Source organism: Dermacentor silvarum, chromosome 10 (genome assembly GCF_013339745.2).
Source record: "Dermacentor silvarum isolate Dsil-2018 chromosome 10, BIME_Dsil_1.4, whole genome shotgun sequence".
Taxonomy (NCBI): domain Eukaryota; kingdom Metazoa; phylum Arthropoda; class Arachnida; order Ixodida; family Ixodidae; genus Dermacentor; species Dermacentor silvarum.
Genome location: NC_051163.1, coordinates 79,537,797 through 79,553,264, shown reverse-complemented (window position 1 = coordinate 79,553,264; position 15,468 = coordinate 79,537,797). Strand labels below are relative to the sequence as shown.

At 46.9% G+C, this 15,468-nt stretch overlaps 1 protein-coding gene across 1 annotated transcript in view; it reads left to right on the top strand.

The window, feature by feature from the left end:
- Positions 1 to 13,614, top strand: part of LOC119466161 (voltage-dependent calcium channel subunit alpha-2/delta-3-like) — a 37,161-nt gene extending 23,547 nt beyond the window's left edge. The window contains exons 13-18 of the mRNA XM_037726658.2: positions 1,884 to 1,954; positions 2,041 to 2,116; positions 3,370 to 3,422; positions 3,517 to 3,575; positions 4,641 to 4,993; positions 6,544 to 13,614. Of these exons, the coding sequence (XP_037582586.1) occupies positions 1,884 to 1,954; positions 2,041 to 2,116; positions 3,370 to 3,422; positions 3,517 to 3,575; positions 4,641 to 4,993; positions 6,544 to 6,657 (726 nt within the window). The 3' untranslated portion in view covers positions 6,658 to 13,614. The remainder of the gene's footprint in view (positions 1 to 1,883; positions 1,955 to 2,040; positions 2,117 to 3,369; positions 3,423 to 3,516; positions 3,576 to 4,640; positions 4,994 to 6,543) is intronic.
- The last annotated feature ends 1,854 nt before the right edge of the window (positions 13,615 to 15,468 follow it).

Genomic DNA, 15,468 nt, shown 5'->3' with positions numbered 1-15,468 from the left:
GAACGAAATATGTGCCCTAAAACAAGTATATAAGAAGGTAGTTAGGGCAATTGTGCTAATTATTTAGTTAGGCATTTTGATTTCTCGTAGAAGTAATGGCCGCCTCATCGAGTAATTTAGCTCAAGTGCGACAATTGTGCCATTTGACACAGGCAACTTTTAAAAATTTTGGACCTTCTAAAAAATAGAACACCCTGCATATTCTGATGGTTTTCATCAGGATCTTCTACCCGCCGTGGTGGAGCTTTGTTGTTGCGCTGCTGGGAGGCGAAATGCAAGAACGCCTGTGTGACCTGCATTGGGTGCACCCTAAAGAACCCAAGGTGGTCAAAATTATTCCGGACCTCCCGAGTATGGTGTGCCGCATAATCAACCCTAGCATTTTTCATCAGAAGCTTCTATAAAAATAAAGAGTATTCACGGGACGTCGTTTTCGTCATATCGATCTCCTATTCACAACTTCAACTGTGCTTCTTGTGATGTGAGCAAATCTAGATAATGCGTAGCTTTTTCGTCGTGCGGTCTGTGCAACAATATGGTGGCCTCGCGATGACGTCAATGCTTACCCCCTATGCATGCAAATATAGAAATAACTTCGCTCGGCATCCTTTGTAACAAACTGTCACGTTTGTTGCATTCAAATGCTAATATTAGACTGTTTTTATTATTAATATTATTACAGAGTCCGCCGCATTCACTCCAAAACTATTACAGCGGATAATGGGAATATATTTGTTAAACTTCTTTTAACAGTAATGCAGGACATGGTGACGCACCAAGTGAGCATGACTAGCGTTACAAATAGTAATTAGAATAAAAACAGCGTGAACAAAAGTTCAGCATATTGAAATACCGAATACGGAATTGCTGCTAATCTACCGAGTAACAAAGTCTGATTCGCATGTAAATTGCTGAAAAAAATTAGAAAATCTCAGAAACTGACGCCTGAAATTTACGACACCTCTAATTCAGCAGTACAAATTAGCATCGCAATTACATAAACTGAATCTACTGGGACACCTAAGCGGACAAAATTTATGTATTTTTAATTATTTAAATTTGGGGTCTGATGTGCCAAAATCACGATCTGATTATGGGGCACGCCGTAGGGAGGGACTCCAGATTAATTTGTGCCACCTGGGGTTCTTTAACGTGCACCCAATGCAAGGAGGTACACTGGCATTCTTGCATTTCGCACCTATCGAAATTCGGTCGCCGGGGCCAGGATTTGATCCCGCGATCTCGTGCTTAGCAGCCGAACGCCATAGCCACTAGGCACTACGGTGGGTATTTGATGTATCATACAACATCGTGGAGTATACCAAAGATCTGTAGGGCTTCAGCAAAGGACCCTAAACGATGTAATGGTTTCAACTGTATTGTCAACTAACAAGTCATATTTCAGTTCTATTCGGGCACTCCTACAGATGAAATTTAGAAGATTGTGATAGCTGTTTTTTGGTTCCATGTTAGGAGCCATAAAGTAGAAGCTTCAGTTTTGTGTGTGTGTGTGTGTGTGTGTGTGTGTGTGTGTGTGTGTGTGTGTGTGTGTGTGTGTGTGTGTGTGTGTGTGTGTGTGTGTGTGTGTGTGTGTGTGTGTGTGTGTGTGTGTGTGTGTGTGTGTGTGTGTGTGTGTGTGTGTGTGTGTGTGTGTGTGTGTGTTTCGCCTATTTGTGTAAAGATGTTGAATTCCTAATTTAAAAGTTGTCTTTTTATTTGTCTCTTAAAAGCAACAAGGTACGTTCAGTTTAACTCGCCGGTTGTGCAGTGGAAAAAATCTCTGAAAAGTGTCTCTAGGGGCTCTGCGAAGGACCTGAACACATAGCTTGAAGGCCATGGAAAGAGTAACTGATTCTTTTTCTTTTTATCTTACCAATTACCAGGTAGGAAAATTTTTCGGTGAGATAGACGACACGCTGTTCCTGTCAATGGTCAAGTACAACGTTTACAAGAGGTGAGAATTCATTATCACTTACACCAAAAGTGAGTTCACATCTGAAAGAGTGATCCATTTTCTTATCTTCGTGCTTCTTCCTTTAGGGTGAGAATATACGACTACCAAGCTATCTGCAAGGACAAGATCACGCCGTCTGGACCCGCAAACTTTCGGACAAGTGTAAGTCGCGACTTAAAAACAAAAGAGAGAATGAAAGGAAACGAGGGGGAAGAAAGTTGGTTGCACACTTCGTACTTCGTTGGCTTGTTGTGCAACTGGCGAGATTTCAACTGCTGTAGTGATTCGAACATTAATCTCGCTCCCCTAGTGGCTAGCCTGAAGTACAAGCTACAGAACTGCTGCAGAAGTATGAGAGTTTCGGCCGAGATGGAAAGAGGATATACTGGTTACCAGTGCAACGCATAGGCGAAAGTGTTAATCGATTGTCTTGCTGTTTAGCCGCAATGAACGAGATCAAACTCTACAAGCTCTCCGATTACCAGCCAGCGCCTCCTTTACTGTAACTTTCGCGTGAGCCCTAAGTGTGATTCCAATCCTAGCTTTCTTATCTCCATCATTGTACGCTGCGAGCGCTGCGGTTGCACTCTTGTAATCCAAAATCACGCACTGCTGCCTCCGAGGTTTTTGGCACGTCTGTTGTCATCACCAAAAGCAACAAGCGCCGGATACCGACACGTTCGGCAGCTTGGAAACTAATGCTAGGTTGTAGCGTATACAATTACGAGAAATTTCAATTTGAAGCAAAATATTGCTTTTGTAAGATGACTTGAGATTCCCGACCACGCCGGAAGAACTGCCGACTGCTAGCAGATTGGACTGTCACTCTGATTGGAAAACAAGCAACGCGGCAGGCATGTAGTTAAAGTGGTCATTAGTTCTACTGACATTTTACGTGGCAGACCGCGGACTGCGCGCATAGGATTACATATGCTGTTTGTAGGCTGTTGCACTATAACCAAGCTACCCTGCAAACCGATTTGCACCCTTAATAGTACTCTCTGTCTAACTTGCACCTTTTATGGGTGTAAGGGCGCGAGCTTTAGACCAATTTGCACCCTTGAAAACTCCTAATAGTGCTTTCGGCCTAACTTACACCCTTAGACCCTTTACGGACGTAAGGGTGGGAGTTTTAGACCTATTTGCACCCTTAAAGACTTTTAATGGGGATTTCTGTCTAACTTACATCCTCAGACCCTTTACGGACGTAAGGGTGTGAACTCTACACAAATTTACACCCTTAAGGATTCCTAATAGTGCTTTCTGTCTAACTTACGCCTTTAAACCCTTTACGGATGTACGGGTGTGAGTTTTAGACCTATTTGCACCCTTACAGACTCTTAATGATGTAAATGGTTTACAGTATTCAAGAGCCACTGAACCTATGGTCGCTGTTTTTTTTTTTTTCTTTTCAGCCATTCCATGCACTGTGGAACGTACTTGCCTGGGTCTGGAAGAAGCTCGTCGTGTACGTTAAGCTCTTTCTGTCAGATAAACTCTGTTACCCATCATGTTGTTCCTTGAGCATACTGCCAAACCATGTTTTCGCCTCTATACTGCAGGCTGGTGATGCACTTCGAAGTCTACAACGTGTTCAGCCTAGAGTGGATCGTCACATCAAGTAAGCAAGCGCTCAGTGGATCTGTTCTAATTGTGTTCGTCACTGACAAAGCACTAAAAACCAACATTACACCAAACCTTTTTTTTTTACCTCGCAGTGGCATAAATCTCATCGCGTGTGTGTTGGTTGTAATGCTATTGAAAACAAGTCTAGGATTTCTATTGATCAGCGTTGCACTTGGCGAGTAGTTAAAATTGTCTGCCGTTTACCGGAATTAGACGCAGAAACATACGCCGGCACATAGCACCCGACACATAACACAAAGCACACATACAAAAAAAAGGCAGAACCTACGGTTTCCCTGACGACTTTCCTTGATTTGCGCGCTTCGCATTATATTTACTGCGTGTTCTGCGTTGTCCGCCTGCTTATATTAGTAACGATAGCAACAAGTGATATTATTGTAACAATAGCAACACGCTAAAGTTGTGTCTAGCCAGCTAGCCATATGTAGCCATATGAAAATAGGCTACCGAAGAACCGCTTGTTCCAAAGTCATCAGCAAACAATCTGAGAAGCAGCAGTAGAAGACATAAAGGAAACTTAAACGCTGAAAACAGCAAAGCAACATTATTTCGTCGCCTGCAGCCAGCTCATGTCACAAGCAGGAGCAGTTGCGTGCGATACGATTAAGCCATAGGTACTGTTTCGGCTCATCTTGGCTATCGGCCATCAGCACATCAGCCATCTTTTCCGTCGTCGGCTCACCACCCTTCGACGTCGAGCAGTCATATGGCAAATAAGTTCTTTGTAAGCGCGCAAGGCGGAGGGAAGTTTGTGAAAAATGAGCAAATTGGCATCCAAGCGGCTGGTGGCACGAAACTACAAAGAGTTTTCTTTCTGAGAAAGCCGTAGGGGTTTCCTTTGTAGCTACGTGCTAGAGTCGGGTGGATGGTAATTTATCCCCATTTTCGTGAACTTTTTGCCGAAGAACTTCCGAAGAACTGATTTGCCAAGTCTCAAGTATGTCCATTTGATTTCTGTGGACCACATGAGGCCGTTCGCTTACTTTGACAGTCACCTTCGACGGTTTCTGCAGCATTTCATCTTGTGGTGCGCGTGCAGGTGACTACGACTACGGCGACTACGCGGCCGACGACGCGCCGCCCATCCCTAGCAAGACGCGGGCGCGTCCCTGCGACATGGAGATCGAGCTGTTCGAGATGCAGCCCATGGAGCCGGAGCCCATCAAGGGCAAGCTGTCCAAGTGCAGCGACCGCAGTTGCGACAAGCAGTTCATCGTGCAGCCGGTGCCCTCCAGCAACCTGGTCATGCTGGCCGTGTTCACCGACTGCAACTGCACCAGCACCCCTGCACCGCTGGCACAGCGCGAGGTGGTTCCCGACGAGGCCATCTTCTGCAACCAGAGCAGCCTGCCGCGACAGAGGCCCGACGTCTGCATCAACTACCACGCCGAGGCACGTTGTGCACACACATCACGCGGGCGCCTTTCTTAACGGTACAGAAGTCTGTACAGTACGTCCCACTGTTAAAGGGAACACGTGAGCGTAGAGCATGTGCGAATTTTCCCCTCTGGAAATCGTCTGCAACCGGCAGGCTACGGCACTGTGTTTGGTGGCACGTTTCTACACTCTTCTGTGGTGCCTTGCGGACACTTCAAGCTAGAGCAGCTGCAAAGTGGAAGCCGCAGATTGTACCTGTGTCACATTGACACTTTTCATCGTGACCCGAGCCCGATCGGTACTGAATTTGTCCATTGCGATCGACAATGATCGCTATTACACGAGCCAAGAATCCTAATCAAGTTGGGTGAGCTCTGAACCAGCAGGAGTCGGCTAAGTGGTTCCCAAGCACTTTATAAGTTTGCCTAGTGCGCAGTACAAACTGCGGTGCAGACTTCAGCCTACGGCCGTGACCTAGAAGGTCGATCGCGATTGACTGCATGGTGGATCGAGCACAGTAATGATTGAAAGCGAACGTATAGCAGCACTCGATGCGTAGGGAACTCAATCTTCGTCGGGCTCGATGACAATCGTAAGGATACCTGTGTGACATCAGACCGTTACAATTTTTTACCTGTGGACCGCCCTGCTTAGTGTCACAAGTTACAAAACTAAACACGCTAACCTTTATAAATCTACGCGTTTTCACATGGTAACCGGCGCTCTTGGCCCTCAATGATGGTAATTTGCCCTACATAATGCTATATTAGGCCTAAAGTAATGCTGTGTCTAAAGTTCGCATCAGTCGCCGCAAAAGCTGCTGGAACCAATAATTTGTAACTGAGGAGCTAAGGGACATATTACAGGATACCTAGCATCACGCATGGCGCTCAATTTGACTGTATGTTGCTCCTGAACATGTTAATAACATCGACGCTACCTTTAGGCGTAATGAAAAATGACCAGTACATCCAAGCGCACTCGGATCTTTCTATTATTCAGTGTAATTTGTGCCTGCTAACTTGAAAGCGTAAAAATGTGCGCACTCATAAATGATGCCGCGTTAAGGGCCGTGCCAAACGGAATGGCGGTTTAAGTGGGAAAGCTGCAGTCTGCTTTGACTCGGTGTATCATCTCGAAGCTTTGTGACCATAAAGCGTGTACTTTGGAGAACACAATCGCGAAATATCAGTTATAGCCTCTGCAAGACCTTGGAAGCGTTTCATTTCTTGTAGTTTGCCCGGTGTTCAGTGAGCTTAGCGGGGGTTGTGATTTGCGTTGTGATTTCTCAAGGTTGCCCAAGCCTGTTGAGGTTTCTATTGTACAATATATAATTCTGTCTCTCTGCGTTTATTTCTGAATCTGCCACTTCCCCTCACCACCGCTGCAATGCCAAATGACTCTGCGTACATCGAACTAGCGGAAATAAACAAAATACTATAATTCTTCGGCCGCCGCTGCTGATTTTCCCAATTTACGTAGTTTGAAATCTTACATTTGCATTTGTTGCTTACGTGTTCTCCTACGTGTTCTCTTACGTGTTCTCTTTTTCTGTCTGCTCGCAGGAGGCCGAACTGAAAAGGCAATGTGGCCGCGCCAGCGCATCGCAGACCGCCTCACTTGCCCTTCTGCTCGCCGCCACGCTTTTCGCGAAATCCTCGTCCTGCTTTTGGGTTTGAAAGGCCCCGCACGCCGCCGCTGCCGCCGCCGCCACCAACATAGTCGCCACCGCTGATTATAGCAAGCGAAACAGAAGAAGAAAAAAAAGATAAAAAGCACGCTGACGTCATTGCCTCCACGTGGATGCACAACAAACTGCGCAGTAGGAAACCAAAGCTCGTAGCAGACGGCGCGATGACCTCGATGCCGCTGCGACTGCCCATCTGTCTGTGTGTGTGTGCGTGTGCAGCGCCGAATCTGTGTCACTTTGAAATGTTTGGGTGCGCTTTCGTCTGAGAACGGCGCGTTTAAAACCCGACTACACGCGACGATGGACGTTCCACGGTGTAACTTTTGCGCCACGTGCCTCTTTGCATACAGCGATTTGTCGCAGAAGCCGCACCGCTTGCACCGCCACGCTGGGACGCACACGTCCACCTGAGAAATCTTGCTTCCATCGTCCCGAGTTCACCCACCTATCTTGGAAGACGCCTCCAAAAGGAAAGAAAAAGAAGAGATAAAGCTCAGGCGTCGATTTTGTTCTGCGTTCTTTATCACCGCCACATTACAAGTGCGAAAGCCTGCTAAACCCTCCTCCCCACCTGAGATCAGTTCTATAGGAACACCGCAGCTTTAAGCCTTTGGAACCGCGGCTGCAATATATAAACACGATTGCTACTGCCAGCTTTGAGCCGTTGATTCAGTACACCGACCTGCGATTCTTTCAGAAGTGCTGAAGGTCATTTTACAGAGAATCGAGCTCGATCTTCTGTTTCGGCCAGCTCCACCGTTCGCAGCTCCTTAACGAAGAGCTGCAGATAGACGAAAGTCCGAAATATCGACAGGAACGCAGTGATGGTTGACTTCCATGAACGTCTACCTGCTCGAACGCTTAACTCAAACGAGGATGTTGTTGAACGATGTGATGATAAAGCGTTCGCCCCTGTTGATTCTACCGATATAAGCGCAAGCAAACGAGATGGACCACTGAGGATCGTCTCACGTGACGGCTTGTGAAACCAGTCGAGCCTCGCAGAAATAACTCGATCAAGGCATATCAGTGTGCGTTCGGCCAACGCAAGTCAGTGCCGTCAACCGGGGCACTTTTCCTTCAAGAATCAAAACTCGTCTACCCTTAGGAACGGTGACTGTGACCTTTTTATCTAGTCTGCCGCTAATGCGGCACCCGTGAAATGACTCCAAATTGATGATTATCTCTGTCTTCAGCACCCGCGGACTTCACCCCCTGAAAGTGCACATTGCGATGTGAAGCGCCATCTTTGGCCCGGCTTGCTACTGAATTCTATTGTTTTTTTCTTTCGTGCGTATGTGTGCCTGTGGTGTCGTCTATAGCCGATCAGTTAACTGTTTAGGATTGTGTCTTTCGGCGTGTCACCTTCTCTACCCCTTTTATCGTCGCCTGTTAGCGTGTATGACTTCAAAGTTACGTCAGTTTTCTCGCCCAACTCACGAAGTTTTTTCTGTCGCTACTTGAGCATTCTTTTAACCCCTCTCGCCGCATAATGGTCGCGGAAAATGAAGCAGCGTATGTGGAAGTGTCGCTATGGGCATCGATAGATGGCACTTGTAACATTTCGATCAGAGGCGATCCCATTTTCATACCATGTAGCACTCTTCACTGCCTAGAGCCGGTACGAAAAACGTGAAAATGAGAGTGGAAAAACAAATTGCTCGCTTACCGACATTTCCTCGCTTTAATGCTGCCTCGACCAGACGCGCGAGCATGTTAGACTTATGTCATATACTGATCTCGAAGGCCATGTTTATGCCCGTATTCTTTAATCATTTAATGCTGCCCCGAGTAGAGGCGCGGGAATTTTAGGCTTACTCAATGGCCCCAGAAATCCACGCGCAGCTCGATCTTGGAACTCATATTTAAGCCCGTATTCTTTATTCATTTCTCCACTTGGAGGGTTAACTCAAGTTCTTGGAGTTGTAAATGACGTTGCCACACATTTGAAGGAGCCTGTATGGTTCGACGTCGTTCCTCTGGGATTAGATGGGCTGCTTGAGGAACGCACTTCCAGTCCTGCTTCTTCGAGTGAGCTCTGAAGGTGCTGGATAACGAAATAATAGCTCAAGAATCGCAGAGGGCCGACATTGAAGCACATAGTTGAGCGACGGCGCCTTGTGAAATGTTTAAGAGTCCGGTGGAGTCATTAACAAAAACCCGCTAAATTGAGAGGCTAAGTTCCAGTTGCATTCATCAGTACTTTGATGTGTTCGCTTGAACACAGTGCGCTTCGTTGGTGCACATTGCTGTTCGTGGAAATGGCAGGCTGCCAGCGGAATCACTAAAACCGCATATCTAAGGAATGGGCAAGGTGTCACTTGTCACTTCATTGTAATCTTACAGCCACGTCCGACGATCTTGCAGCAGTGTCAGAACTCCCGTTCTGCGCAAGCTTCTAGCCTATAATTCAGAGAGAGAAAGAAAAAAAACTTACATGGTAGTCAGTTCTTTACTGCCACTTCTGGAGAAATACATGTCCAGGCAAGAGAAATTTCCGGTAAACACAAGTAGGCCCAAGCTATAAGAATCATCGTTGTCCCGTGCCGTTATTAGGCAAACATTTGTCCAGTTAAAGTTGTTTAGTCGCTTGTTATCAGGTTGCAGGTTATCAGCGCTCACAGTTTGGTTAGAGCTTATTGCACGACTGAGGTAGGACGTGGCACGTTTCGCAGCAGACGGCAAGAATGAACATGGACGATGTCCAGGCTGTCTCCACGGAGCGATGTTGCGACTTGGTTGCGCAACGTCGCTCTGTGAGCGTGTAATGAGCTTGTTATGGTCACTGACAGCTGGCCATAACCTTGTACGGTAGTCAAGAACTCTTCTTCTATGCACAGTAGAACCAAAACATCCGAACAGCCTCCATCTTAACTGAGTACGCATTCATTAGGCCTTGCGAGGTGTTGATATGGAGTGGTTACAAATAGCGTTACGCTCCGCGCAGGAAAGCCAATCTTGACTTTGCTTCTCTAACCGGACACGGTTCTCGAATTAAAATGAGCAAACTACGCGCTCCGTCTAGTCGTAAAGAATAAATGCAGGTTTTCAACGCCGCTTGTTCGGGGTATGACTACTTCACTTCACCTCACCGACGCCGTGCTTGTGAAAATAAATCTATGGGTAACGCCATCCAACCAGACAAAAAGCTAAGATTCTCCATCGCCTATTGTGACCGGAAGCAACGGAATGCGCATTGGCATTGTAAACGACGTTCGACCGTTCTTCCTCAAAAAGGCCATATGTACGTTTTTTTCGGTTTCTCCCTAATGTACTTATGAATGCCCGGTGCATAGTGGGATGTGTTCACAAACGCCCGTCTCGAAGAACCTACGGTCTTCTTTGTGCGTATGTCGCTGTGTGTGCGCGTGTGTGTTGTCGCGATCGCCTGTCCCTCGAACTTGTGCATCACATCACGGAAGACGACTGGAACAGTTCTTGCTCAAGCGATATGTGCAAGTCGTGATAGCGCCCTTTATGTGTGTGTTCGTCGTCTCTCAATCTTTTTCACGCAAGTCCTTGTGCAATGGTGGGTTTCGGCACAAAACTTTATCGAGGTGCGCAGCGTTGTGAAATATTGTAATCCTATCAAGCGTGTACAGACAGTTACGCCTCCAAACATACATCTCGCCTGTTGTTGTGGAAGGAAGGAAAAAAAAAAAAAGACCGGCATTTTTCAAACGCCGGCTGTAGAGCGTGAGCGATAGTCACTCTTCGGCTATAGCTGGTGAGTTTTCTTGAACGATTATTGTAGCCTCTTTTCGATTTCTAGCGTTTTTGCAGTGTTATTAGGGGCAAACAGCTCGTAGCTGTTCTACGGAACGGGATCGCCAACGATTTCACGGCGCATACAGAAGTGTTTTAAGTGACTGACCAAATTCTTCTAATCGTCGGGGAATAGAGATGGGAAAGATAGCAACACTGTGCGTCAACTTTCACGGTGCTGAGCTGTTAGTTGTATAACGCCTTCTCAAGAACTTTCTTTCCTGTAGTACTTTACACGCACGCCCATGCGAAACAGGGCCTCCCTGGCGGAGGGCTTACAAAATACGATCCACTGCCGTGGCCTCCAAGATCCGTGAGAACGCGTTGGCCGTGCACGCCGTGGGATCTCAGAGGCTATGTCACTGTTCCGTGCGTAGTTTGTTCAACGCTCGGATTTCAGTGTCACGCCCATAGCATGGTGCTGACTTGTATCGTGTACAGCACGATCGGACTGTTAACATGACGCCGCCGCGAACGACAGCGCGCGGTGCACCCTTGCAGCAATGGCTGTGTTGGTGTGTTTACGTTGTGACGTTACAAAACGCTCAAACGGGGAGCGTATGGGAAATCCTCGCGCCAGTTACGAGAGCAGGAACGAGTGAATGCCAACTTTTACGAATGTAACGCTAGGTTTTAGGCAAGTGACCCAGTCGGATTTTTGCGTTGTGGTTCGCCGATGAGCGTCCTCCCTTACAGAAGTTATGTAACTTCTATTGTATTCCCCTACGGACTTATTTTCTTCTGCATACTTTCTGTTGTGACCCTATTTAATGTGATGTACAATTTTTGTTAGGGCATGCTCAGCTAATTTTAACTGTTTGACTGCACTCGTTTCCAACTTTACAGGAGGTCGACTAGCTGGGATCACGTGGTTCACGTCAGGAACCTCCGTTCGTGCGGTTATCCAAATCTCCGTCAGACTGCCTTTATTTTCTGAAAACTCAGCTAACGGTTGTAGACATCTGCGTCGTCGCGAAAGTAATTAACCCGAAATGTCCGTGCATGCAAGGTCTCCTGAGTACTCACAGCTGATTTGTCGACTAATCAACCAATCGCGTAAGGCGTCTAGTTGCACTGCAGAGACTGACTCCCACTAGCAGTCAAACCAAACTTTCTGCGTTCTAAAGCTTGGTCGTTCTGCTAAGGTGGCGCCGTTCGTAGGCGCCTGTTGGAGAAAATTAAACTGCCGATGCGACACATTTCGGTTGTGCGTGTGTTTTTCTGATGCAACAGGTGCGTTAACATTATTATCGACAATGCTGCCGGTTGTTTCGGGTCGCCTGTCTGCACCACTTAGACCCCTTTTCCACCTTCTACTGTCCTTGTCTGTTCTTCCTTCTTCTTTTTTCTCTTCATGCGTCGATGTCGACAGTTTTTTAAGTATATGTGCTAGAGCTCCATACATGGAGGTTTCGTGACGTCTACCGACTTCTGCGGTTAGAAAAGTGACGTGAGAAACTCGCCAACTTCCTGTTGATTGTCTAGACTTTTTCCTTGCCCGCCGGCGGAGCCTCGTCGGTTGTTGTGAGAAGGAAACGACTTCACTCACCGGTATCGACACAGGTGCGAAAAACGCGTAGTCTGCATATACAGTCTATCTTTTTCCCTGTACCGTTTTAACGGCCTTTTTACTAAGTACATATAGGGTGACCGTCGTCTTGACTGTGCCACTTGAAAATTCTCGTTTTCAGGTGTAGTATCAAGAGCAAAAGAAAGGTTTCAGGCGAAGTTGCTTTGCATGAAGGATAATTTAAACAGAAGTGGATAGATTCTAGCCATTCGCTGACTCTCTGCGTCCCACTATGGCATTTTTTTTTTTTTTAAACAGCCGTGCTATGCGCGGTCACCCACTCCTGGGCGAAAAACACAGGCCGTGAACTTTGCGTGTGCTTTTTTTTGTGAAAGTAATGCGCCATTTTTTTGGGAAGGGGCGTTTCAGCACCATGGCGTAAGCGCGGGAGGGAGCATACGGTTAGCACCGTATTTTTGCTGATAAAACGTGCAAAAGAAAGAAAATGTGTAATATGCAAATGACCACCCTTTGCAATTGTATGCGCAGAAAGAGTTTCCTTTTTTTTTGCAATCTCCTAACTCCAGACGACGCAAATTTTCAGCGAGCTCCACGTGCAACTCTGCAAGCTGCTTCCTCACATCTCTTGCATATTTATATAAAAGGGCACTCAAGAAAAATGTTACATTAAGTTATATTAGTGAATTACACTCCCGGAGTGGCAAAACGTCCGCGCTTACAGGAGAAAGCGCGCAATACCGAAACCATAGGTGGTGACCCACCCTCAAGTTCCCGCACCAGTTTGTCGTGACGTCACGGATGTTGGCAGCGTCTGCTAAAGCATATTTAATTGTACTGCGGTAGAGAATGACCACATTTAATTATAAGCGAGTGAGAGGCTCAACGTACGACAAGTTTTTCGAGAACTTTTCCGGCGTGAAAACGGCCCAAATGCAAAAAAAAAAAGTTTATTTAATGACGTCACAATAACGTAACGGTGCTGGCGTTACGGCGCGAAATTCAAAAGGACGTTATTTGCTCCACTAATAGGCATTTTCGCGGTGAGTTAATTAAGATAGACTATCGAAACAAATACTATTGAAAGAATGCTTTACCAGCCTGAACTGGTTTACCATAGCGTTATTGTCAATATTGTCAAGTGTCATATTTAGTGTCCCTTTAACATTTTTTTTTTTTGCGAACCCTAATAACTACCACTGCGGCGGCGAAAAGTACAGTTTTAGTGTTGATGTTCTTTGTTTATTCTTCACGCCCTGTCGCTATTTTTCCTCTTTTCGCGTTCGACTTCCACTCAGGAAGTACTTCACGCGAAAGCACTGTACATATACGCGAGACGATAGGCTTTTTTGTACAAAAGGCGATCGACGAAGGTCCTTTTTTTTGTGTGCACCGTATGCATGGCTACCCTCCGTTCGACTAATGAACTTGTTTTCTTCCTGTTGGTGTCAACATCGTGTGATTTTCTTCTCCGTATTTTTTTTTTTTTTTTCAGTCGTGGTTTTCGTCGGCAAAGGCATCTGTTTACCTTTTTCTAAAAGCTTGACCGGGTATGCGTGCCGACCTGTGCAATATACGGTGCCGTGCCGGAACATTGATTTACTTTTTTTCTGCCTCCAGGTGCAATTAAAGGCGACACGTATGTGGTTTTCATCATGTGTCTGTTCTTTCCGGTATTGTCCGCAATCGACCAGGGGGTTGGGGAGGGTGAGAGGGGGCACGTGCCCCCCACCCCTTCCCGCCCGCCTCTTTCGCCCCCCGGTTACCACTGGTCATATCGAAAACAAACCTTATATAATAACGCGCCAGGATCAGATGGTATAACTGAAAACGCAGCTCAGAAATGTGTCAGAAAGGCAACTGTATTTAGAACAAATCACAAGGGCCCGAATTCACAAAACTTTCGTAGGGTAAAATTGTTCGTAAGAAAAATTTGAGCCAATCCTGATGCTCGACATATTATTAGAGAATGCGGTTGCCCAATGGCAGAGAGTATAAACGAAAGAAAACTTTGTGAATATCGGCAAAGGTTCGTAAAGGCGGTACACTTTTCAAAGAATGGCAAGTATCAACCGCAATATTCATTCCTAAACCAACGAAATCTTGCTCTCAGCAAAGTGTGCCCCATCTCTTTATATTTAAGTGCAGGCAAGGTGATGGATCGTACGTGGCGTATGCGCAGCGTGGAGCGCTTGTTAATCCTAGATCTTGAAAACAAAATGCAGCAGATCCAACGAGTTGAAATCCTTATGCAGCGAAGCTTTCTGTAAGTACACAGAGCGTCGAAACACGTGCACACGCACACACCCACGCACGCGCGCTCACATACACAAACAAGGGCTGGCGCATAGAAATTATACCCAGCCTTTTGTTAAGCGGAGTTACTGACTACTAGGGATTACGACCGACGCCTTGAACTCATCGTGGTTTCAGAGGCAGCATGCGCATGCATTATAGGTATCGCAATTCCAATCCATTCTATCCACAAGAAGCGCTTACTTTCTCATGATCGTGCAGCAACGAATATGCGAAGGCGAGCTTTCTGGTTTTTTTTTTCTTTCCCCCGCAAGGCTGACGCCGAGGATGCGCGGAGGCGAGCGTCATCGCTTTTAAAGCATTTTAAGTTTCGCCTTAAGGCCAACAATTTATAGCGACGTTTAACCACGTTTAACGTTGTGTTGTGGCGACGACGTTTGTAGAACGACGCTAACGACGTTAGCGACGCTTAAGCGTTTAACGTTGTGTTGCAGCCGCCTCAGTACGCTAGCGCGATGAGGGGCGTGCCAGCGGCGTTGCAGCCGCCGTCGCACCTTGGTAGGGCACGAGACGATACCGAAGGAAAACTGTCGGCGTCGTTCAGCGTCTAAAGAAAGGAATCCGTCAATTTTACTTGAAGTTCACCACGCAGTAGTATGCGCACAGCTGCCCGACAGGGATGCTAATCTGAGTGCGCACAACGTTCATACCACCAGTCGAAGCCGGAACACTGCCATAGCTCCGGCATAACCGACTGAGCTGACAGGGACGGTGCGTCCACTCGGCTTCATCGCTTTTGCAGCCGAACGCGCTTCGCGCTTCCGGAGGCCTAATCATCCACGTGCGAGCCGCGTATGCGTCATCGACAGCAGGACAGCACGGCAACGCCGACGTCAACAGTGACTGCACAAATGCGCTTCGACCGTGGTTTTGTCACGTAAAGCCCCATAATTTAAATAAAATTCAGTTAATCAAGACCACCTCGCAATTTGGCTCAACAAGGGCTCTCCAGGGGGCGTATTCTCGGGCTGTCACTTTCCGCAATATCAATTTAGGTGCGCGCTTATTGTCTGGTTGAGCAAAACCGGATGAGCTGATTGGCCGGTTGAGCACTGCGTCACGCGAAAGCGATAGTATTGCCGAAAGCAATCGTCCGAGAATACGTCCCCAGGACACGCTGCAGAGAGCCCCGGAATCTGCGCACGATGCTGCAAAAGCCACTGACTCGACATACATGCTCCCCAGAAAATT